The 22509-nt window shown below is 34.7% G+C and overlaps 4 protein-coding genes across 10 annotated transcripts; 2 read left to right on the top strand and 2 right to left on the bottom strand.

Moving 5' to 3' along the window:
* Nucleotides 1–217: 217 nt before the first annotated feature.
* On the bottom strand, nt 218–2218 carry LOC111793898 (aldose 1-epimerase). Its single transcript, XM_023675967.1, has 5 exons — nt 2044–2218; nt 1902–1951; nt 1565–1691; nt 1062–1166; nt 218–976 (listed from the first exon to the last, which is right to left on the bottom strand). The coding sequence occupies exons 1-5, from the start codon at nt 2156–2158 to the stop codon at nt 354–356; spliced, it is 1020 nt and encodes a 339-aa protein (XP_023531735.1). The 5' UTR covers nt 2159–2218; the 3' UTR covers nt 218–353.
* A 601-nt stretch (nt 2219–2819) lies between these two features.
* LOC111793899 lies at nt 2820–3642 on the bottom strand. The gene has a single exon (XM_023675968.1). The coding sequence runs from the start codon at nt 3591–3593 to the stop codon at nt 3081–3083; it is 513 nt and encodes a 170-aa protein (XP_023531736.1). The 5' UTR covers nt 3594–3642; the 3' UTR covers nt 2820–3080.
* Nucleotides 3643–6689: 3047 nt separating this feature from the next.
* On the top strand, nt 6690–9406 carry LOC111792315. Of its 5 annotated transcripts, none has more exons than XM_023673694.1 (6): nt 6690–6908; nt 7023–7164; nt 7652–7806; nt 8307–8396; nt 8785–8943; nt 9128–9406. In XM_023673694.1, exons 2-6 carry the CDS (start codon nt 7035–7037, stop codon nt 9224–9226), a joined length of 633 nt encoding a protein of 210 aa, XP_023529462.1. In that variant the 5' UTR covers nt 6690–6908; nt 7023–7034; the 3' UTR covers nt 9227–9406. The 5 variants fall into 5 exon arrangements, with proteins under 5 accessions (XP_023529462.1, XP_023529463.1, XP_023529464.1 ...); XM_023673695.1 differs by having other exon boundaries at nt 7009–7164; XM_023673696.1 differs by having other exon boundaries at nt 6981–7164.
* Nucleotides 9407–10609: 1203 nt separating this feature from the next.
* LOC111793156 lies at nt 10610–21240 on the top strand. Of its 3 annotated transcripts, XM_023674908.1 has the most exons (12): nt 10613–11331; nt 11460–11717; nt 12747–12989; nt 13142–13291; nt 14267–15271; nt 15302–15645; nt 16502–16575; nt 16710–16791; nt 16873–16998; nt 17201–17307; nt 19789–19955; nt 20791–21240. In XM_023674908.1, the coding sequence occupies exons 1-12, from the start codon at nt 10891–10893 to the stop codon at nt 21034–21036; spliced, it is 3243 nt and encodes a 1080-aa protein (XP_023530676.1). In that variant the 5' UTR covers nt 10613–10890; the 3' UTR covers nt 21037–21240. The 3 variants fall into 3 exon arrangements, 2 of the variants coding, with proteins under 2 accessions (XP_023530676.1, XP_023530675.1); XR_002814887.1 differs by having other exon boundaries at nt 10610–11331; nt 14267–15645; nt 17211–17307; nt 20791–20901; XM_023674907.1 differs by having other exon boundaries at nt 14267–15645.
* The last annotated feature ends 1269 nt before the right edge of the window (nt 21241–22509 follow it).

Below are 22509 nucleotides of genomic sequence, written 5' to 3'. Positions count from 1 at the left end.
TAAACCAAAAACTACCTTTGAATGCAAGTACTTTCGATAGGGTCGAGAGATTCCTAAGGTAAAGGATGATGTGGACAACGGTGGCCTTAAAAGGTGGGATCTTTCATCAGTCTGAACGCTCACTGATATATAAAAAGGGGGGAAAATGGTGACATCTCCAACTAAAAGAACATGATGCTTGGGATTCTATACCATTAAAAGAATATGATGCTTCAAAATCACACAAGCAATTGAAACAACTGTAGGATTCCTATTGTCTCAAAACAACTCATCCACTTGTTTGATAGAACAAGAACAACAACCAAATAGCATGGAATGAACCTTATTATTGTCACAATCAAAAACTCAGCAACCTATTCAACTGAAAACTCAAATAGCATGGTGTGCTGGTACTTCCCGCCCGGTTGAACCACAACAGATGGGAAGTTCGGTTGGTTCACCGCGTTGGGGAATCCTTGCGTCTCCAAACACAGACCTGCATGCTTACCATAAACAGCACGTTCTTTGCCCACAATATCCTTGACATAGTTTCCAGTGTAAAACTGCACTCCAGGGGCATTGCTCCACAAGTCCAGGACCCTTCCACTTGATGGTTCCTTCACTTTTGCAACATGCTTCAAACCTGATTTTTCGTCTCCGCAGTCAAGCACGTAATTGTGATCGTATCCCATGCCAACCTCACTAATAGAGCTACCGATCATCTTTTCAGTAGTGAAATCAAAGGGGGTGTCTTTGACAGGCACGATTTCTCCGGTTGGGACCGTGTTCTCATCAACTGGAGTAAAATGGTTTGCCCAAAGTTGAATTGAATGGTTGAGAATATTCCCAGAGCTATGCCCACCTAAGTTCCAGTAGGTGTGTTGAGCCAAGTTGATTATGGTGGCCTTGTTTTCAGGAATTGCCTCCATGTCAAGCCTCATTGTTGTGCTTGAAGTGAGTGTGTAAGTTGCAGTAACGGAGACAGCTCCTGGGTAACCTATTACCAGGGGAAAAAATTGCTAATGTTCGTAAGTAGTATCATTTGGATGAACGGAAAAGAGTGAACACCAACATTATCATACCTTCCTCTCCATCAGCACTGTGATACTTAAAGGTGATCGATGCATTCTCGCCCCTTATGTAATTGCTCGCCTCCCATACTTTCTTGTCAAATCCTTGGTGCCCACCTGAAGGAAGAAGAGACAATGCTTTAGACTACTCCTAAAGATGGTATCACACAGACAAAAGTTTGCTCCATGTACTCATATCACTCTGAAATGTAACATATCTGAAGAGGGTACTTCAATTAGAACAAAAAAGGAAAACAGAAACATTTTAAGCCCTTATCTAGACTGATATGAACACGATCAACATCCAAGATTCCCGTCAAGGTAGATAATGGGGGAAAAACCTAATGTTCGAATATAAAGTTGAAATAACAAATGGGGAACTAAAAGTCGATGATCAAAGAATTAATTCACAGCAGCTCAGGACATTATTTGAATAAAATATAAGGTTTCGTTTAGAATTCTCTGCAATTCAAGATCCAAGAGATAACAGATATTTGAATTTTCTAATTCCTTACCATGGAGACTGTTTGGAGGTCTGTTAATCGACAAAGAGTATTCTTGCCCATCGAGTGTAAACTTCCCGTCTTTGATTCTGTTTGCGACTCGACCAACAATGCAGCCAAAATAAGGTGAAAGACCCTCCTGTTCACAATGAAATCCAACCAACATAAGAAACTCGTATCCACAAACATAACGAAATTCAGCTCAATTCCTGCAATCGCAATCCTCACAATCATGCAGGCCATATATAAACCCTAAAATTCCGTCAATCTCGACATATCCACAACCATTTGATTTGAATCGCGGAACATCGAACTCAAATGGATCGCCAGAAAAAGCGAAAAATCTTACCTGATACAAGTCGAGAGAGTCGAGTCCAAGGACGACATCAGCCAATTTCCCTTCAAAATTCAATATAGTACAAGATCAGCAACTCAGAAAGAAAACCACGAAAAACTGAACGGAAAAAAGTCAAATACAAATTGTTTGTTACCATTTTTGTCCGGAACAACGAGAGAAATGATGGTGCAACCAAGGTTGGAAAGGAGAACCTGAATGGTTCCATTGTTGAGTTCAAAAAGCTCTGGCTTCTGGGTCTGATCCGCCATTGGAATACCTTTCAGAGATGAGAGAGCAAGGTCAATATAAATGTTGATAACATCGAAACGTATTAATACTAATAAATGAGAAAAAAAAACACTGAACGCGTTCCATGTCCAACTAAGATTATGACGTCATAATCCCCTAGAATCGTTCCAAACTCGGTTAACTTTTCACTATTAAATAGCTATGGTCTACTTTAAGGAACTCAAAAAAGAAAAAAAAAACAACCAAACGACATTGAAAATATTTCCTTATTTCTATCTTTTCCAGATTGAGGGAAAAAGAAAACGCACAGTAACGTAGTTGGTGTGATATCTAGACATTGAGGGAGGGTTCATCTTGTAGGAGACGTTAATGGAGTTGGAAGTGAGATCTGGAATTACGGTTACTGAAATTGATCGATGGAGTTGAAGGATGTGAGGCTTTAATGGCGGAGAATTCAGTGCTGAAATTTGCAGATTTCTATAACCAATTTTACCAAAATGTTGATTAACTTTTTTTGGGGATTAGGTCGTTATTTGTTACAAGTTTGAACACGAGAAACTTAAAAAGTGAAAGTTCCGTATTTATGTAAAAGTTTATAGCCTATCATAAACATTTCAAAATCATCTATGGAATAAAACTTGATAAGGATTTCTGAAGTCGAAGTGACGGCCACTATGATTGCTTAGACTTTTCCATTTCCATTGAAAGTCAATTCTACACAATATCCGAAAGGAAAAGGAAAAGGAAAAGGAAAATGTTCAGAAAAAGACGTGCATCCCCTCATCACTTCACAATATATACAATGATATATATCTATGAAGAATGGATAAAATTTCCGATGTTTATTATATCTACGATTATCGAAGCAAAAATGCTATGCATTATTTGTAATGTAATTAATCTCACACATATTTGCGATTTCGATTGCGATCCTCTTTCTTTCTATGTGCACGAAGTTTCAGCAATGGTTTCGAGCGCCGGCTTCCACGATCTCTGTTTCGACATCAATCTCTGCACCGGCTTTGAACTTTGATTATTCTCTCCATCGCCATCCGCCGATTTCAATCCATTGACATCCGACGGAAAAATACAGAGTTCACTGATCAAAACAGGGAAGATCCTTCCAAATCCACTTGAATTTCCACGTTTCAGAGCCTTCGTAGCGATGTAGGTGAGAGAACTCATTTCCTCGATCGTCAACACAGAATAAAGAAGATCCATCGGAAGTAGAAAGTACAATCGGCCGCCCTCAAGATACTCCTCCGTCAAAAGGCCTGGAATCCGGTGGCCGACCTTGAGATCGCCGGAATCGCAGAGGAATTTTCCGGAATGCTCGATCATTAATTCAGCGGCCTTCACTGGCTTCGTGAAGCTCTGCAAGTTTCCGTCCAAGGTTAAGACCTTCGCGGCGCCATTGGAGGCCATCGAAGGCGCACAGAACGCTGAGTTCCCCATAGAGAGTGCTTGTTTGGCAAAAGTGGGGAAAGTGGTAGTTGCGCCGATAATGGAATCTCTCTCGCCAATGCTTGAATTTATGCATGAATACGACAGAGAGAGAAAAAAAATTGGCCGGTTTCTTTTTGGGGTTAAATTATTAAAAAAATCTCTCATTTTGAGCTGTTTATTTATTAAATTATAAAATTACTTTATTAACCTTTGTATTCTTTTTTGGACTTTCCTAAAAATTAGTTCATCAATTATTTAAAAATTAAAATTAAAATTAAAATTGATTTTTTCTAATATTTAACTATTTATTTAAATAAACATAATTTAAATAGAAGCTTGAAAAAATAAAAATAGAATTAGAAACATAAAATAATTAATTAAAATTTTATAATAAATATTTAAAGTTTGTGNAGATTATTAGGTTTGTGAATAAATAAATAAATAAATAAAATTGATTAGGTCAAATATTTATTTGATAAAAATAAAAATAAAAATNATTGCGTTGAATTAGTTAAAATAAAAATAAAAATAAAAATAAAAATATTGAGACCTTAAATATAAATATATTTTGGTAATAAATAATAAAGACAGAGCACCCAACAAATAATTGGGAATGGCAAAATTTGATTCGATTTACTTGTCATTCGCAACCACCAAACTCTCCATGTCCTAAATTTATATATTTATTATTATTATTATTATTTAAATCATAGTTTATAATAATTTATTATTATTGGTCTACAGAAAAAGAGCTTTGGTCCACTCTGGCATTCAAGAACTGCTTTGGCCCTATCTACTATCCATATCACACCGAAATTGCTTTTGTTGTTTTCTCGTTGCTTTGTATTTTTGGATTAAGGTTTGAAAAATTCATTCATTCGGTTGAATTGAAACGAGAGATGCTTATGGGACGAGAATGGGGTGATTAGGCTGGATTGAAACTAAAGATGTTCATGGTGGAGACGGGAGGTTCTTGTCCCTACTCTGCCGCTTATTTCATTTCCCATCCCGCCAGATTCTTCATTTATTTTTGCTGGGATCGATTCTCCCGAACAATTTTTTCCTATTTATTATTTTTTTAAAATATAGTCATTTTAAAGTTTGGAATTTTCAATATAATCTTTAAATAAAATCATAATAAATCAATGTATTTTATAAGCAAATAATTAGATTCAAAATTAATTAATTTATTTTTTTTAATATAGATGAAAATGTATATATATATATATATATATATTGAAAATATACTTATAAGAAGTGGGCATCCACAAAATAATATATTTTTAATTTTTAATTTTAAAATAGACGGAAAATGTATATTAATTATTAAAATGGGTTAGAATCTAGCTTATAATACCACAAAATTATATTTTATATATATATATATATATATAAATATATATATGCCTAGATTTTATAACTTCCACCAAATGACTCATAATGTAAACACAAAATAAATAATTTTAGAGTAAACCGAATTAATTTGAATTTAAGTGGTTGAATTTTAATAAATGTATTTTTGAGATAGATTTTATTATTAACAAAATTGACGGGAACCACCGAATAATCGGAATCCACTAGTGGACAAAAAAATTAGTTTGGAAGAAGAATAATCAAAACCAAAATGGTTGCTGATTTCGCAAGATACGGGAGAAGGGTCAACCAGGTTTATGATAATTAATTATTAATTACACAAACAATGCACGGAAGAATATCAACAAAACGGCGTTTTTCTTTTTCTACCCGCTGGGTGTAACAGACTTTACAAATTCTTAATATTTTATTTTTAAAATTATAAATATATATATTAACTTTGAAAACTATTTAAAAAATATTCTTTATTTTTCAAAATTTCATTAATATCGTTTTTAAGACTTCAAAAAAATAACTTTAAAATCTTTTAAAAAAATTCAAAATTAAGTTTATATTATTACTGTATATAAAAAATACTTCTGAACTTTCCAAAGTAACATTAAAATATTTATAGATAATCTAGGAAGTAGCAATAAACTGTAATAAAAATTTTAACTTTTTTTTTATAAAGATAAAAGAGTTAATGCTATTTATAAAATTGTATGAATAATTTTTAAATTAATAAGTTTTTTTTTTTTTTTTAAGTTTAGGGTTTAAGGTGTTAGTAGGACTTAGTATTTGAAATGTTATAAAAAATTTAAGAGTATTTTTAAAAATAAATTACCAACCATTTTCATCTAAAACCATGAATAAAAATATTTTATATTTTTTTTAGACTTTTTAAGTTTTAAACGCGTGGTTGAAACTTCTTAAAATTTAAAAATATTTTTTTTAGATATAATGCAAAATTTATGAATATATATACTTTTATGTTAAGTTAAGATTTAAGTCTATTTTTTTAATTTTAAATTAAGGTTAATTTGCACATTAAATTAAATTACTATATTAAAATGTCTTCTTCTAATTTAGTACCAAAATTCAACTTTATTTATCTAGCAATATTATGATTGATATTTTTATTTATAAATATTTAATAGTTATACATTAATTGTTAACCTAAAAAATAACTCAATTGACTAACGCGATGGATTCTTAATTGAAAGGTTCAATGATTTGAATTTTTATTCCTACATACACGTTAAACTAAAAAGCTTTCAGATCCATAATAGACAATGTCTTAAACTTCTATCAGACTTACAACATTGTTTGGTGAGCTCGTCATCAAGAGTTGCCCTCGCAGAAGATCGGACAATCTTTCTTTTCCTGCCTACTATGCTTTTTTGCTTATCACGCAACTCGCCAAAAAGTGAGGAAAATGAATTATGTTAATCAATTTAGGTGTATTTTGTCTATCCTATACTTAGCCAGCACCTCCGTTTTTCCCAAATCATGAGGTCGTACCTATCCAAACTCAAATGTCACACTTTTAGCTGAAAGACTGGAACAAACATAGTAAAACTTTTTATTTTAATATTTTTTTTTCAATTTGTGACATTTTTATTTCATTGTTGAATTAATTAAGAATATTAAATAATGGTAATAATATTTTTGTAATTAAATACGTGTCNCATCTTTTTTTTTATTTCATTTTCATTTTTATTCTTTTTTTCATTAATCATATGTGAAATAGAAACTGATCTCAGATTTTATACTCCACCCGCTAAGGTGAGCTATGAACCAATCATTCCCTGCTGCACATTCGTAACTGATTTCAGCCACCATTCTTCCGCCTTGCTTTCGTTTTTACCGCCAATTTCTGTAATCTCAAGAGCTTTGAGCCGTAATCACTCTTCTACTTGTACGTGAAAAGAAGTTTCAATCCTTGATTGATAAACCAGCCAATTGGCGCCGGTATGTCACTGCTTCATCTCATCCATGTCTCCTCCTCTGTACACTTTCAATTTTGATGCTCGAAACTTTTAGGTTTTTGTTAATCGCTGACTTCTGGAAGGTTTTCATTTGGAGAATCTAGTAGGGATGGCTGTTTTTACACATGGAATCCCCAATTCCCGAATCTTCTGTGAAAGAGAGGGAACCTTGTTTTTAGGTTTTTCGGCTGCTCCAGTCTTGCCACAGAGGGCGAGAGTTTACGGACATTTTGCCAGAGGTTAGTCAATTTTAATGGTCTTGTTCTTGAAGAAGTAATAGTTGTGGATTGTTTCTTGCAATCATGAACTGGTTAGGTTGCTAGTTTTTGGCGTGTTATTTGATTGGAAGTCTTGAGCTATGTTGAACTGACCATGCACAATTTGCTGATTGTTTATTGTGAAAGCTTTAAAAGATACCACAAATTATAGTATGAATTTAACGCATTAAAATAAATGAACCCAAGTTGGTGAAAAACTAATGGTGAATAATATAGATTGTTCGTCAATGTCTCTTCTCAATGACAACTCCCAATAGGCTCTGTTTAAATCCACTTTGGTTGAGGACCAGCAACGTGTATACTCAACAAAAGCTCGTCCCCTTGCAGAAGTGCTATTTTCTTATGGAAATGATTTTGATTTTGTCCACTTTGGTCCGTAATGGAGTGTATTGCCCTAAATTCGACAAGAATTTACCTAAGGTGGTTGCTATATTTTTTTGTTTTTCAGAGAGAGGAAGTAGTCAAAGGATGTCAAAAAAGGAACCTATTGATTTCCCAACGAAAGGATTCTTTGGCACAAAGAAAGTTGTCCTCACTGTCTCTAGGGACAGTAGCTCTTCAAACACAAGCAGCAGCGAGGATGATCCAACAAATCAATCCAAGGCAAGGCAACTACCAGTCATGATTATATATTATCTGCTTCTTGAGTAGATGGTAGATGCATTTATAGAAGTTTTCAGCTGATTTCCACGAAATATATGCAGTCCACAAAAACAAAAGTGAACAATGTTTTACTGGGAATTTAAATCTCAGTTAGTATCACCTGATGGCATGATAATATAATGACATAAATTACATGTGCATGTCTGTAAACAAGCGAAGTATCTTCTTACTAATAGGCAGCGTTGGTTTACTTCGACAAAGTTTAAACGAAAATGTTAGATGAAGGCACAGCCTAAGATGACATTTCTATGTCCTTATGTGCTTTATCAATGCAATGCATGATGAAATGTTACTAACCAGCTAAGATGATTATGCCTATCACTGGAGATAAAAAAAAGTTCGGTTTCTCATTTATCTGATATATAACCTTATAGCTTTCCATATCGAGTATTATCAGGAATAACAAATGAGATCTTTTTCACTCTTTTTTCTTTCTGCAGCAAACACCTTTTGGTTACACAAGGAAGGATGTTCTATTAATTGGATTGGGTGTCACAGTTCTTGGATTTGGGTTGAAAAGTGGATTAGAGGTAAGATATTTCACTTTTCCTTTAATAGCTGATTGTTCCCTCTCTTCTATACTTGGTCAATTTTCCGGCCATGTTTCCTACTGTAAACTGAGGAGAAAAACTTTAGAGTTGTTCTTTTATTCAAAATTTATATTGTTCGGTCACTCTTCTGTTGAGGATTATTGGGAGTGAGTCCCACATTGGTTAATTTAGTGGAAGATCATGGATTTATAAGTGAGGAATACTATCTCCATTGGTATGAGACCTTTTGGGGGAAGCCCAAAGCAAAGCCATGAGAGCTTATGCTCAAAGTGGACAATATCATATCATTGTGGAAAGTCGTGATTCCTAACATCTTCTTCGTCTAACGTGTGCGATTTATATTGTTCTGTCCTGATGTCTTGTGCAGTTTGCTGGGTTTGATCCTATGCAAGCAGGTAACGTGGTTCAGCTTGTACTGGTTTTGGGTTTAACGCTTGCATGGATTTCCACATATATGTTTAGAGTTTCAAATAAGGATATGACATATGCTCAACAACTACGTGACTACGAAGACAAAGTCATGGAGGTATGGTGTGTGATATAAAACGACAATCAATGGACCTTTTTCAGGATTATCACGTTTGAGAGTGATTTAAGCCATTTGTAGAATGCCCTTTTAACTAAACTTCTCTTTTCCTCTTGAATGGCAGTTTTGTTTTGATTTTCCAATGCCTTTCTTACCAACCTCCCTAACAATTCACTGTCTGTAGAAACGCCTGGAGAGCCTTACCGAAGCAGAGCTCGTAGCATTGCTCGAACAAGTCGAGGAAGAGAAAAGCCAATCAGCGAGTGGCGAACAGGTAAATTGAAGTCATTTTTATCCTTATTTATTACAACTGCTCGAGCTTGGCCTTTTGCATATGCATATGCTATTCTATATGGGCAATGTAGAATTAGTTTCTGTCACTTAAACACTACATTTTAGATAGCTGTAACAAAATACGTATGCATTAATAAATTAGTCAAGCTATAAGCTTAGTTTGCTTCTATAACCCGTTCCCCATTTATAGCTATTTGTAGCCAATTTGCTTCTATTATTGTTTGTTTCATTAAATTATGTTTAAACTCCCAGTGAATTTTTAATTACCTATCTAAGATAACGTCTAATATTTGAATTTTATGCCAATAGTATCATATACTTTAAATTTTGTATCGAATAGGTACATGAATTTAAAAAAATGCAAATAGGTCAAGATTCTAATAGAGAAATTCAAAATTAAAAAATCTATTAAATACAAAATTGAAAGTTTAAAAACTTACCAACTTAAACGTTAATGATTAAATGAATCATTCTTAAAGATGTTGGAGACAACTCGGATGCCAATGATCTCTGTCTTTTTAATTTAATTGGTGATCCAAAAAAAGAAAAAAAAAATCCAATAAGTTGGGTTTTGAAACTCAGTTGTATATTTAGCTTAGACTTAAATGTTATGTACATATTTTTAATTTTCATATTTGCATAAAAGCTAATGATTCTTTTTCATTACAAAGTTACCAAAACAAACAATTTTTTTAATATAGCTTTAATATTAAAATGAATTTTAACCTCTTATTTGTTCATCGTTAAATAAAACCGTCAATATATTGAATAAATATCTAAAAAAAATATTATTATTTTATTCTTGGTATAATGACGTATGAAGTTATATATATGTGTGTGTGTATAGTAGCAGTTTTTTTTTGTCTTCATGCCACAGACAATTATTGTTATTATTTCAAGAAAAAAAATTAAAATCATTATTGTCATTATTATCATTATTTTTTTCCGGATAATGACAAAATATTAACTCCACCTACCGACCCGGTCCCGGAGGATTCTTCTCCGCTAAGGATTTACGTTTGAACGGTTCGACCACGCGTCACTGTCCGGTCCATTTGAACCGGAGCCTCGGCCCCCATGGGCTCCAGGATCCAGTGCATGCGGGCCACGTGTCTCATTGGTGCCACGTCATGTTTTATTATTCTATTTTTTTAAATCCGAATTACACATTTACGCCCAGACATTCTTTGTTTTATCATTCTATAGGAACAAAATCTAACCTTTGCCTGAATTTTTAAAAACGCAAAACTAAAATTAAAAAAAAAAAGAAAAGAGGAGAGAAAAAATGTTTAAAAAGGAAAATAAAAAAAAGCCTATCCGATGCTGACACCTGTCGTCTTCTTCGGGAGAATTTGAAGTTTTTATTTTTTATTTTCTTTTTCACTCGATCTCTTCGTGGTGAGGCCATGGCCGTTTTACTCTGTAACATTTTTCTCCCCGCGAAAGTTACTTGGATGAATCTTTTGCTCTGTCTTCCATGTTTTTGTCTTCTGTAATTTCTCTCTCTAGAGTTTTTTTTCTCTCTCTTCAGGACCGAATTTCTTAGTTTCCAATTCGTTCCCTTCATTTCGGAATACGAACGTTGTCTATGGTTGCTACATGGAATTTAGTTCGTATCAATGGTGATAGACAAACCCTAATTCGGCCATTGAGATGGCAATTGTTACCGGAGATCGATATTTGGAGAAGTTGGTGAAGTTTGTGGAGGAACACGCCGATCCTCTGATTGAAGGAACTTCGGTGTTGAAGCTAAATCCAGCGGGATTGCACTATGTGCAGTCGAGGTTGGAGGCCTTACATGAACTCGAGAGTCTTTTAACCGGAGCTCCAGTTGACTACCTTCGCGCTTATGTCTCCGACCTTGGCGACCACCGCGCGCTTGAGCAGCTTCGACGAATTCTGAGACTGCTCACATCTCTGAAGGTCGTTTCGGTGCTTCCGCAGCCGTTGCGAGACCCGACGCCGCTGTCTCTGTTGCCGTTTGGAAGTCTGAAGGTTTTGGAGCTCAGAGGATGCGATTTGTCGACCTCGGCGGCGAGAGGATTGCTGGAGTTGAGGCAAACCTTGGAGAAAATCATTTGTCACAATTCTACTGTACGTATTGAATTAATTGCTGCACAAAAGATTGAGCCATATGCTTTTGTAGTGGTACTTTTAACTCCTTATCCTATGTAGTTGATTGAGATCTCTTATACGGATGTTTTTTTAAAAAAATTATTTAGGATGCTCTGCGGCATGTGTTTGCAAGTAGGATTGTGGAGGTTAAGAACTCTGCACAATGGAGCCGATTGTCATTTGTTTCATGTGCGTGCAATGGCTTAGTTCTCATGGATGAGTCTTTGCAACTTCTACCTGCTGTTGAAACCCTTGATCTGAGCCGAAATAAGTTTGCAAAAGTGGACAATCTTCGCAAGTGTGTGAAACTGAAACATTTGGATCTTGGTTTTAATCATCTAAGGACAGTTGCCTCTTTTACTGAGGTATGTACTTCAAATAGTCCCGTCGCCGTTTTTCTATAGGCCACTTTGTGTACTTCCTGTATAATGTTTTGAAAGTAAGTATGATGCTTTTCGGAAAAAAAAAAAAAAAAAAAAAAAGGCCGCAGATTAGCTCTTTATTGCCATACGTTGATTCTATATTAAAATTTGACTGTTCTTCATGGTTGTTTGATTATAAATTCTTTTGTTCAAGTACGAAAAAAAGTAGGAAATGTTACCTCCATCTGAAACGGAAGAAACTTTGTTATCTTCCTTGCTGCTAAACGTATACTTTTGTCTTATAAGCTTACCGTGACTTATAAAGTGAGTTAGAGAATACAGGGAATGAAATTATTTGGATGGTTTTTATGTAATATTGTTTTTAAGTAATAAAAAAATTATGAAATAACTACAAAACCTCATGAAAAGAAAAAGTCTTGTCTGATTTAATGACTATAGTCACAGAACTCGCCACTTTACTGTGGTTGATCACCGTTATTAATAGTTCACCGGAGCATGCTTTTTCCTTCCTAGTTAGCTACCTTACTGATGTTGTTCGTTAAAATTTCTTATGCGTTGTGAAGATGGAGAAAAGCTATTCTTCTCTTAATTCTTTTTGAGTGCTAGCAGTATCTAACTCGTAAGATGAATATTCTAAGATTTGAACCCAAGGTATATATTTCAAACTGTGTTGAGAGCTTTTTTGTTTCTTTGTATGTTTTAACGTCTTCAAATTATCAATTTGTAGCATTTGTTGAATATTTATGGTTTTAATTCTTTATATTATGGCCTTACCTTGGATTTATTGCTTAATTTTAAAATTTAATGGATTTTACCCCCAATATGTTAGGTTTATTAATTTGATCTTGATTTTCTTTCGACCTTAAATACAAAAATTTATCATTATTTTTATTCCGAGCCTATGTGAATCTCTATTTTGAAGCTGCCGTATTCGAAACATCATCTTTCTGCTTCAAGTTGTTGATTTAGGTGTAGTTTTGGACCCATACACAATATTGTTGGAAAATGCAGGTCCCGTCGAATCTAATTAAACTTGTTTTGAGGAACAATGCTCTAACTACATTGCGTGGGATTGAGAATTTGAAGTCACTTGAAGGGCTTGACGTGTCCTACAATATAATTTCCAATTTTTCAGAGTTGGAGTTCCTTGTGGATATTACATCTTTACAGAATTTATGGCTAGAGGGAAATCCCTTATGTTGTGCTCGGTGGTACAGAGCACATGTGTTCAGCCTTTTCTCTTATCCGGATAACGTTGGTTTTCTTTCCTTCATCAATTTCTTTTTTCCTTTTTAATTCAGTTTTTAAATTTTACTGTCATTGCTAGCAAGAAAAAGTTTTTAACGTTGGTTTCCTTTTTCCTTCATCTTAGTGTGATCTTGTTTCTTTTGTTTATGGTTTATTAGCTGAAGTTAGATGACAAGGGAATCTGCAAAAGAGAATATTGGAAGAGGAAAATTATCATTGCTAGCAGGCAAAAGCGACCTGCCAGTTTTGGATTTTATTCCCCTGCAAAAGATGGTGCGCAAGGAGAGGGAAGCATAAACAGGAAAAAGGTAAATGGTTGCTGTAATTGAAGGATAGGCCACTGCATGATGCATTTAAATCAGAACGTTCTATATTAGCACAGAAGTGCTTGACAAAGTGAAGTTATCTCAACTGTAGTGTGCTCTTGTACAAATGCTTGTAGAAGTTGCATTTAAATATTTGTTTCTAAGCTACAAAATTTAGCATGTTGAGAATAATATTCTTAAGCATAAAATGTTTTTGAACTTGTTTTATTAAATTGCTTAGTTGTTTTAAAATGCTCGAATGCAATTTTACTGATAAAAATCAGTGATGTCACTTCAGTTGCAGTTTGTTGAGTAGGAACAATAGAGGTTGTTCTTTGAGTAGTTTAGTGCATTATATGATGCAAACAATCATTGTGTTTTGAGGCCTTGGACGAATGTAGTAAATAAGAATCATTGTGTCTGTCCCTGAAGCAGTAGACTTCAGATCTAAAAAAATTACTCTTTCTCCATAGGTGTATTCAACTATGTCCTCATCCAATAATTTTTTAATTCTTGAACTGAATTAAATTCTCAGTTTAATTTGAATGGTAGATATATATATTTTAGGTTCAGCACGATTTACAGAAATCAAGGTTAAAAGTTTCCTCGTGCATTATTCTGTCCCATCCAAACGGTACAGTGATGGCATTAGTGGTGAAATGTCAGTTGCTTGTTGAAAAAAGGTATAGGGATGGCCTTTTTATAAGTGAGGAAAATAAATTGTTTAAAGAGAGATCCTATTCCGCAGTGTAAATAATGCCATTTTGGAAAGTGATGATTAATGATATTCGTGTTGTAATGTTCATTTTCTTCCATATTTCAGTTTTTTTTTTTTTTTTGGAAGTGGCCTGAATTTCTCATTGTTCACTTTAATATTTGAACTTCATTAATATCGTGGGATCCTTCTTAAATAAATGATTTATGATGCCAAGGATTCATTATCAAGTAATAACTCAATTTTTGTCATCGCTTTTGCAGAAGACAATTTCTCGAATTGCTTCTATTCAGAGTGAGGAAGAGAGTACTTATTTTTGTTCTGACCAGGAGTCCGTATGCTGTGATAATGAGACTGAAAGCAGAGGGGAAGCAGCATTATCTGATAATGAAGTTGAAGCAGTTGATTTGATGAAGAAAATTGAATTTATTAAGAAAGAGCGTTCTGCACTTTGGCTGCGAGAGTTCGAGGACTGGATGGATCGTGCTCCTCCAAATACTGTGAATGGCAATATCAACAGGGCTATTTTGCACCCTGGGAAAGAAAATTATTTGAAAAGTAGGAAAACTTCACATCATGTTGGTGAGAGTTCAAGATATAAGTCAGAGTCTATTCAGGCATCGGGAGATGAAAGTAGTACAAATTTTGTGGAGTCAGATAGTTCCTTTGTAGAACCTAGTGGTTTGACTACCTCCCATTACTTTGGCCTGAATGGGACTCTGGGGAATGATGTCGAAGTGCCCTTATCTAGAACACAGAGATTGGATCATAAAAGTAGTCACCTTAGTTCTTCATTTGAAGGAATCGATAGTCCATCCACCCATGTGAAAAGCTTTCATCCTTCGTATAATGGGTTCCAGGGAGGTCAAGCAAAGGTTGAAGATGGTAGTATGTCACCATTGTATGCCATTGATAGTATATCTGAGTCTCACTCTTCCTCAGCGTTCCCTAGTTCACCTCCCCATTATCAAGAGGATATTCTTCACCGCCGACATAACTTCATGGAAGAGATTTTGCAATTATCTGCAGAGTCATATTCAGTTCCTTCCTCTGATAGCTATTCCAGCAGTAGTGAGGATGATATCTTTCCCTTTGAACCATTAATGCAAGAAGTTATTCAACCTACAGAGGATAACTCTATACGTGGAAGTGCTGAAGGTCAATTGTCATTAGATCATAGTAAAGGTGGTACTTCTAAACAGTGTCATGAACATCTGGTGGGAGAAAATGGCCTGTGCCATTTTGATTCATCAGTTGATCAAATATCTAGCATGCAGAAGTCTGTTTTGCAAGGCTCCAGCATGCAGTTGCCTTGCAATGTTTTTCCTGCTGACGCTCATGCCTATGGAACTGATCATTCAATCCAATATGAGAACAGTAAGCTGAGGAACAGAGAAAGCAAAAGAAAAGTGAAAAAAAGAGTTGTTTCATTGTCAGGACATACTGTAGTTGGAATGACAGACAAGCACAAAAGGACAAGTTGTGATTGGAGTGTTTCTGGAGCTGATATGGAAATTGAACTGGAAAATGATAAATTTATTGAAAACTATTTCAATTTAAATATTGCAGATTCTGGAGTTCATGAAACTTGTCGGCAGTATCTCAAATGCATTTGTATACTTGATTCTGAGCACGTCTACAGGTCTGTCATCGTTTAGTTCTTGTGGAAAATATTTTTCTATGATCCCATGTTTCTTATCCACAAAAGAAAAAAAGGAAGAACGGGGGCACAATTGCTTGCTTGCTAGGCAGACCAGCACTTTCTATTGAGATTTTGTTTGGCTTTTCCCCCTTCTTCTGCCGGTTCATAGTTTCAGAGGACCAGCACCCATTCGTCATCCTCCTCTGTAATTCATATGACTTGATTTAAATAGAAGCTTAGGTTATAAACCGTCTGTTTCTTTAACTTTGCCGATAGTAGTGGGTTCTCTTGGATTTAGCACCATCCACTCAGGAAAAGTGGAAGAAAAAAAGACGAGGGAAAAGTAACTGTATTATTTCCAGATTGTTGATTTCATGGCCTCACAACTGGGTGGCATGATTTTTGGTCGAATGGTTAAATCATGGCTATTGGGATGCAATTTCTCTGAAAATGGTTTCAGTTACCCTTCCCTTCTGGTTTATACCCAATGCGATTAAGGGTATATTGATTGTATTAGATGATGAGCTTTCCCAAAAGTTTGAGTAACTGGTTAGGAAATAATTAAGTTGTTTTATTTTTTAAAACATTCTCATATTGTGTCGCTTGCACATTATTTTGATGAGGTTTAACATGGGGTGATTTTGGAAATAGTGGGGAGATAACGTAAAGATACTTAAACTGAGTCTTCTTCTTTAGTATGATGTTAAATTATCTCTAATTCTATGTTAGTTTAGACATTTAGATTATCTTCTATGTATATTGAAGCCATATGTGATGATAAATAATTAATTGTTTGAATTGTATTAATTTGTCCCAAGTATTGTTTGCTTGACATCGTTTGCGTCCGAACTTGCAGAAAAGTGGTTCTTTTACTTAGTAGTAGAAACAAGTTGTATGTACTTATTGTTCGAGCGGCTGGAGATGGTTCAGGTTGGCTTTTAATTCATTGTGCATATTTCAAATAGGTTCTTGTGTGGTTTGTCTACTCGAGGAATCTCTAGAGTTTCTAATTTCTTTCTTTATTGTTGTAGCTTGTTGCTAACTACAGTTTATCTGCCTCATAGGAGCGATTCTTATTTTATCGGATTGTCACAATGTTGAAGATATTAAAGAGGTCTTTGTGGGCCTGGGGCTTCAGGTTGTGAGGTTAGTGAGATTTTCATAAATTCAGCGATCGTGCATAGCTCACATCCTCTGAAACATTCTTCTTCTTTTTAATTGATATAGAGTTTGCATGGAGAGAAGCATCAAATATTTGTTTGTAACTAGATGCATTGAGAAATCGAGACAATTACTTTGTATGTTGCAAGTATCTGACATTGGGACACCTAGTGACAAGAGCTTCTTAAGAAGGTAATCTTGCTATACCTTGTATCAATGTAATGTGATTCTGTTATATGGACAAGAATTATTATGTCTTATATGCATGAAATTGGTGGGCATATTGATATCTGATTGATTATGCGTAGCCCCACGTGTATGCTCAGTCACACTGTTGAATCTTCACTTAAATCTTTATTGTGGTAGACTCAGGTTTTGGATATTTATATGGCAGTTTGGAGCAGGTCCAGGTTGAATTGTTTGAAAAACAAATATGTGGAGGTGCAAAAGCTAACTTACTTCAATATTCTATGGTGCTATTTTGTTGCAGTGAGATTCAAGGTAAGCTCATGCTCATCTCTCTTTGTTCATTCCCCGTAGTATACTTGATTTAATTGTACAGCATCGTGAGTCAAGCTATTTATTCATAATAAGAGCAACGACCGTGAGGACAGTGGAAAATAAATTACTAATTTATGGCCTGCAATATGTTGCCCGACATGTTAAAAACATTTTTTAGGATGGTTTAGCACTGCCAAAATAATGTTCGGGGTTTTGGTCTCTAGCTCACTTCATCAGATTAGTAAAAAGCTCCTACCGGGATTGTTAAGCTCTCAAAAGTAGAGTTCACGGCGTTGGTGTTTTTACCTCTCACCATCATGGTTGGAAATCAGAAATATTTCTAGTCTAAATAATAAAGACGGCAACATTCTGATAGGAAAAGAAATAAATGTAATATCTTTTGAGAGAATTTACGTATTATCAACGTACGGAACTTGATTGTTTGAGCTATAATGCATGATCCTTATTCGAGCTTTATTCCTTCTCATTTCAACAAGGACAGTGTACGTAAATGGAAATGGGGACAGGAGTTATAACCCTTTTGTTTAATACCAACATCCTTTATAATAGCGGCAGATAATAAGAACTTTTCAAAAGGATTTCCCAAATTTTTTTTTCTTGGAATGCTTATCAAGGAATGAGAAATTGCCATAATAGAAGTTTACTGTAGAAAAATATTTTCTGTCTTTCTCCATACTAGAAGATGCATGTTCCTTCTAGCTTTGTTTTCCAAATAACTTCAATGTTTTTATTCTTCTTTGGAAAAATAAATCTTGAAAAGAAACTTTTTTTTTGTCCCTTAGTTTTGAGTTTTGTTTTCATTTTGTCTTTAGATTTCAATATATTGCACTTCTATTTCCAGTTTTGAGATTAATTTCATTTGGTTCCTAGTTCTCAAAATATCACACTTGACCTTTGGGTTTTCAACCGATGCTGACTTTTGGTCGCTCGAACGAAATGTTAACTAGGATGCCAACGGGTCTTTTTAATATTAATTTATATTATTATATGCTTACATGGCAAAAAAAAGTATATAAAATTTCCATAGGTTACGTGGCAAAAAAAATCCCCCATCCCCTCTTCCCTTTTCCTCTTTCCCATGGCTTCCACCCCTTCTTAGAGCCGGAGAAGCATAGTGTTTCCAGTTGATTTTTTGGTGAGTTTCAACTTCTTTGCCCCTCAAGGGTAAGAGTCTTTCAATTAGATTCTTTTTTCTTTTTTTTTTTTATTTTCAATTATTATCAAGCCGTGAGAAATTGAGCTTGGAGAATGCAATATTTTTTGCAATTATGTTAACCATGTAATTTGAACTGTCGAGTGATAATTTCAATTAATGGGTCGTTTTTTTTTCTCTTTCAAGAGCCGTTAATTTGAAAGCTCATTTCTTATTAACAATTTGGGAGGCGTTAGTAGACTGCCACTGTTGGTTATATCAAGTAGAATGAGTGGCGGTGCGGGGTTGGGTAAGAGGAAGAGAGCGGGAGATGACAACTGGTGGTTGACCGGTAAGAGGAGGATAAGAATGGGGTTAGGATTATTTGATAGGAGAGAGATAACGGGGTGGGGCAAAGAGTTTTTTTATTGTTTTCTTATCATATCACCTATCGAAGTATTATAAAAATAAATACTTTACCATGTAAGCATGTGAATTAATATAAAATGGATTTGTCAACATCGTTATCAGTATCTTGTTAGAGTTATTTATGACAGAGACCAAAAGTGAGCTTTAGTGGAAACTTAAAAGGTTAGTGTAACATATTGAAACTCAGCAACCAACTAGAACTAAGGGATAAAAATATAGCCTTTTAAAGCATAAGAACGAAATGAAAACTAAACTTAAGATTTAGAGATAGAAGTGCAACATTTTGAAATCTAGATACGAAATGGAAACTGAACTCAGGGACCAAACTGATATTTTTCCAAAAAGTCCAATCCCAAATTTAGAAAGAACAAAAAACAACATCGAAGAAAAGTCAAGTAATTAATTCTAGAAATTATATACAAAGTGAAACTAAAAAGACATTTTTGGGAAAGCTTGTTCAACTTAATATTAAAAAATCGTTGCTTCTGTCGTGGAAGGCAGTGGGCTTGTGCTTCAAGTGATGAGGATCTTGCTTGCTTCGAAACTAGGGGGATAAAATAGTCATTGATTTAGTGAAGCAACAGGCACTTCAAAAATGGATTAAAATATATCATAGAAGCTAGATAGTTCTTGACTCTACAAGGAGTTCAACATGGGATATGTGATTAGGAATAAATGTATATAGATTTCCCCTCCCTAGAGAACTTGGGATGATGAATGGGTTTTGCAGTTATTTGTTTCTGATTAGATAATAAATATATTTTCTTTTTAAGTTTTAACAGAAGTATCTTGAAATATACCTTGCTGCCACGATCCACTGATATACCTTTTGATGCTACCCTTTGTTTGTTATTTAAACAAAGAATCTTGAAGTATTGAAGCTTTCCTTTGATATACAGGAGAATTGTGGCGTCCTCGATCCTTATTTATTTTTGAAGGGCATTTAGTTGTGTGCATCGAGGACTTAATGCAGTTAATGCAATTCGATTCTTTCTCCATGGAAGGACCGTTACCTCCATACTATGCACTCGATTCATGTTGCTTGATTTCCGACATACTTGAGATGGTAATTTTCTGTTATTTATTGCTTATGCTTGTTTATGCTTTCAGAAACTTGACTCAAGTCTCAAATAGTGTAACCTTTCTTCCTGAGCTATGAGTAACGTTCATCTGTTCTATTGTTGTGGCACTTTAGCCAAACTGTGGTTGAGGGTTTCTTCCCTCTCAACTTGTTTTCCTGACTTTTTATGTAATTATTTGTGCTTTTTGATTCTTAACTATGACCATGAAATAATTTCGATGTTTCATTTGTGATGTGAAAAGACTACTAAAAGCGAGAAGTGGAAGGGAATTTTTATAAATATTAGTGTCAAGAAGAGATTTAGTCTGTTATGCCATGTAATGACTTCACTTGAGTTGTAGGACGCGCAAATTTGGGGAAAATAGAGGCTTAATTGCTGGGATTTGGGTAAAATTTTAAGTTGGCAAATAGGCATCTACTAGGTATATATAATCTGGCATTTGTCCATTCAACTTCACACTTAAGATGGCTTAGGCTATCGGGTCATGCTTTGTATTATTTTTTATGTTCAGTCCGATGAGATGCCATTATTATCTTAGCCATATAGGTTTAAGTTTGGGATAGTTATTGTCACAACCTTTATAAATTTCAGGAAATGCAATTTTGACGGACTTACGTAGAAGTTCGATGCTTATTTTTTATTCTATAACGTCCGAACTGTTCTCATAGAAGTAAACAAAATTTTTTTATTCTTTACCGCATTTTTTCTTAAGAGATTTCTCTTCTATATTCTTTACTTCATTTTTAAAGGAAAAGAAATGATTGGCCTTCTTTCTTAACGCTCTTGCAAAATGTTACTAAATATAAACCTTGTTAACAGGTTGTTGACGTGAAGGGGGCGTTGTGTGTGACTTTATCTTTAAAATTTGCATCATCAGAGTTCTCCTTGGTCCCCAAATCCGACGAGGAGGTCACCGCCATCAAGAAGGAGACGTCATCACTGTGCTCTACGAAATGGAAGATCAAATGGTTCCATGAAGAAAATCTCCTTAATTTCATTGCACTGGCGAAGGCAATCCACCTAGGAAGTAAGGAGTCCCCCTTGCCTGTAAGATATTTATCATGATTGGGGAGGCTGGAGAAAAAAGGTACATAGGCAATGGCTGTTCATGTTTTTAGGTTCTGATTCAATTCATTCTTTTATTGGCTCTAGTGTGGTGAGTGCATTCTTTTTAGTTTGTTGCCTTTGGATTACTAAATATTCTACCATGTATATATTTTGTACAGTGTATAACACTATAGGTAGTTGAAATTATTTATTTCCTTTGTTTCCTGTGTTCTTATTTAGAGGGTTATAGAGTGCCTGTTTTTCTTGAAAACTGCTGAATTCAACACAGCAGTTGTCACAAGTTTAAGCCTTAAACTTAGTCGTATCAAGTCAAAGTGTTCAACAGGGGTCTTATTAACTTCAAATTTTGTATATGGTCCTTGATTTATTTAACATTTTTAAAATTTATAGATTTATTAGTCATAAACAATAAGTCAATTATGGCACGAAATTAGAAGTTGGTAGACTTATTAGACACTTCTTTCTTTGTCAATGGTCTGGTTCCATTTCTTGTTGAAAGGCAATCAGCTTAGCATCACTGATGCGCTCAGCTTGTGCAATAGCGCTATCAGCCCTTTTCGTTGCCAATATCGGAACTCGAGTTTTATATACATTGCAGCTGCCGTCTCACCCACTAAACCTCCACGGCTTCTGCATTCGGATGCTTGAACATTTTTTTACTCCCATTTTTTCTTTTCTTAGTTCAGTTTCTGTTGGGTCTACTTTTTGCTGCATTTGATGGGTCTGTTTGAAATGAATTTGGTATTGTTGTGATTGAAAGAATGATGATCTGAAAGTGTTCTCGTTTGGAGTAGAATTGAGATTACGAAATGTGTGGTCACAGGTTTATTCTGTTAATGATATGGGAATCGAAGTTTGTTAAGATGAGTTGATTTTATTTTATTTTATTCAGATTCTTGGGGTGATAAGTTCATATATTCGAGATTAGATAGGAATTGATTTCCTCCCAAGTTCCAAGGATCTAGAATCTGTGGAAATAGTGAAATTTTTACGGTTGTGATGCTTCAAGAGTGAAACTCGTGTACGTACGATGGTGTTATCAAATGCTCAAAAATTCTCTCTGCTTTGGTCTCCTCCACCTCTCTGACTCATTTAAACATCTGCCTTCATCGCCGGTTGGCATCGCAACTAGTAGAAAAGATCACTATCTCACACAACGTCTAGTTTAGTAGTGACTTGAATCTTAACTAGCTTCAAGTTGTCTCCCTCTAATGTTTCATTTTTTCCAATGTATATGATATGTAGATATTTTTAGGTGAAATGGTTGAAAAAACCATCTTAAATCTTGAAAGTTGCACAATTTTTTTAAAAAATTCATCTAAGTGGATCGACTCAAATTTATACTAAAGAAGAATGGTTAAAATATCATTGCACAATGCATGTGTATACACATGCATTTGTAGCATGTGATGCACGTGTATTGTATTTGTAGCATGTGATTGTAGTCGTGATTGGATTTCATTTTTTAGT

Source organism: Cucurbita pepo, chromosome LG04 (genome assembly GCF_002806865.2).
Source record: "Cucurbita pepo subsp. pepo cultivar mu-cu-16 chromosome LG04, ASM280686v2, whole genome shotgun sequence".
Lineage (NCBI taxonomy): Eukaryota > Viridiplantae > Streptophyta > Magnoliopsida > Cucurbitales > Cucurbitaceae > Cucurbita > Cucurbita pepo.
The sequence above is the reverse complement of the archived record's forward strand: the minus strand, read 5'-3'. Positions and strand labels throughout refer to the sequence as shown.

Bases quoted from the DNA above. Each gene is read 5' to 3' on its own strand.
- LOC111793898 (XM_023675967.1), bottom strand. From the start codon at position 2,158: ATGGCGGATCAGACCCAGAAGCCAGAGCTTTTTGAACTCAACAATGGA. The intron at 1,167-1,564 runs GTAAGGAATTAG...TTCTTCCTTCAG, and splicing joins ACCTCCAAACAGTCTCCATG to GTGGGCACCAAGGATTTGAC. The intron at 977-1,061 runs GTATGATAATGT...CCCTGGTAATAG, and splicing joins CAGTGCTGATGGAGAGGAAG to GTTACCCAGGAGCTGTCTCC.
- LOC111793899 (XM_023675968.1), bottom strand. From the start codon at position 3,593: ATGGGGAACTCAGCGTTCTGTGCGCCTTCGATGGCCTCCAATGGCGCC.
- LOC111792315 (XM_023673694.1), top strand. From the start codon at position 7,035: ATGGCTGTTTTTACACATGGAATCCCCAATTCCCGAATCTTCTGTGAA. The intron at 8,397-8,784 runs GTAAGATATTTC...TGTCTTGTGCAG, and splicing joins GGTTGAAAAGTGGATTAGAG to TTTGCTGGGTTTGATCCTAT. The intron at 8,944-9,127 runs GTATGGTGTGTG...CACTGTCTGTAG, and splicing joins ACGAAGACAAAGTCATGGAG to AAACGCCTGGAGAGCCTTAC.
- LOC111793156 (XM_023674907.1), top strand. From the start codon at position 10,891: ATGGCAATTGTTACCGGAGATCGATATTTGGAGAAGTTGGTGAAGTTT. The intron at 11,332-11,459 runs GTACGTATTGAA...AAAATTATTTAG, and splicing joins TCATTTGTCACAATTCTACT to GATGCTCTGCGGCATGTGTT. The intron at 13,292-14,266 runs GTAAATGGTTGC...TCGCTTTTGCAG, and splicing joins GAAGCATAAACAGGAAAAAG to AAGACAATTTCTCGAATTGC.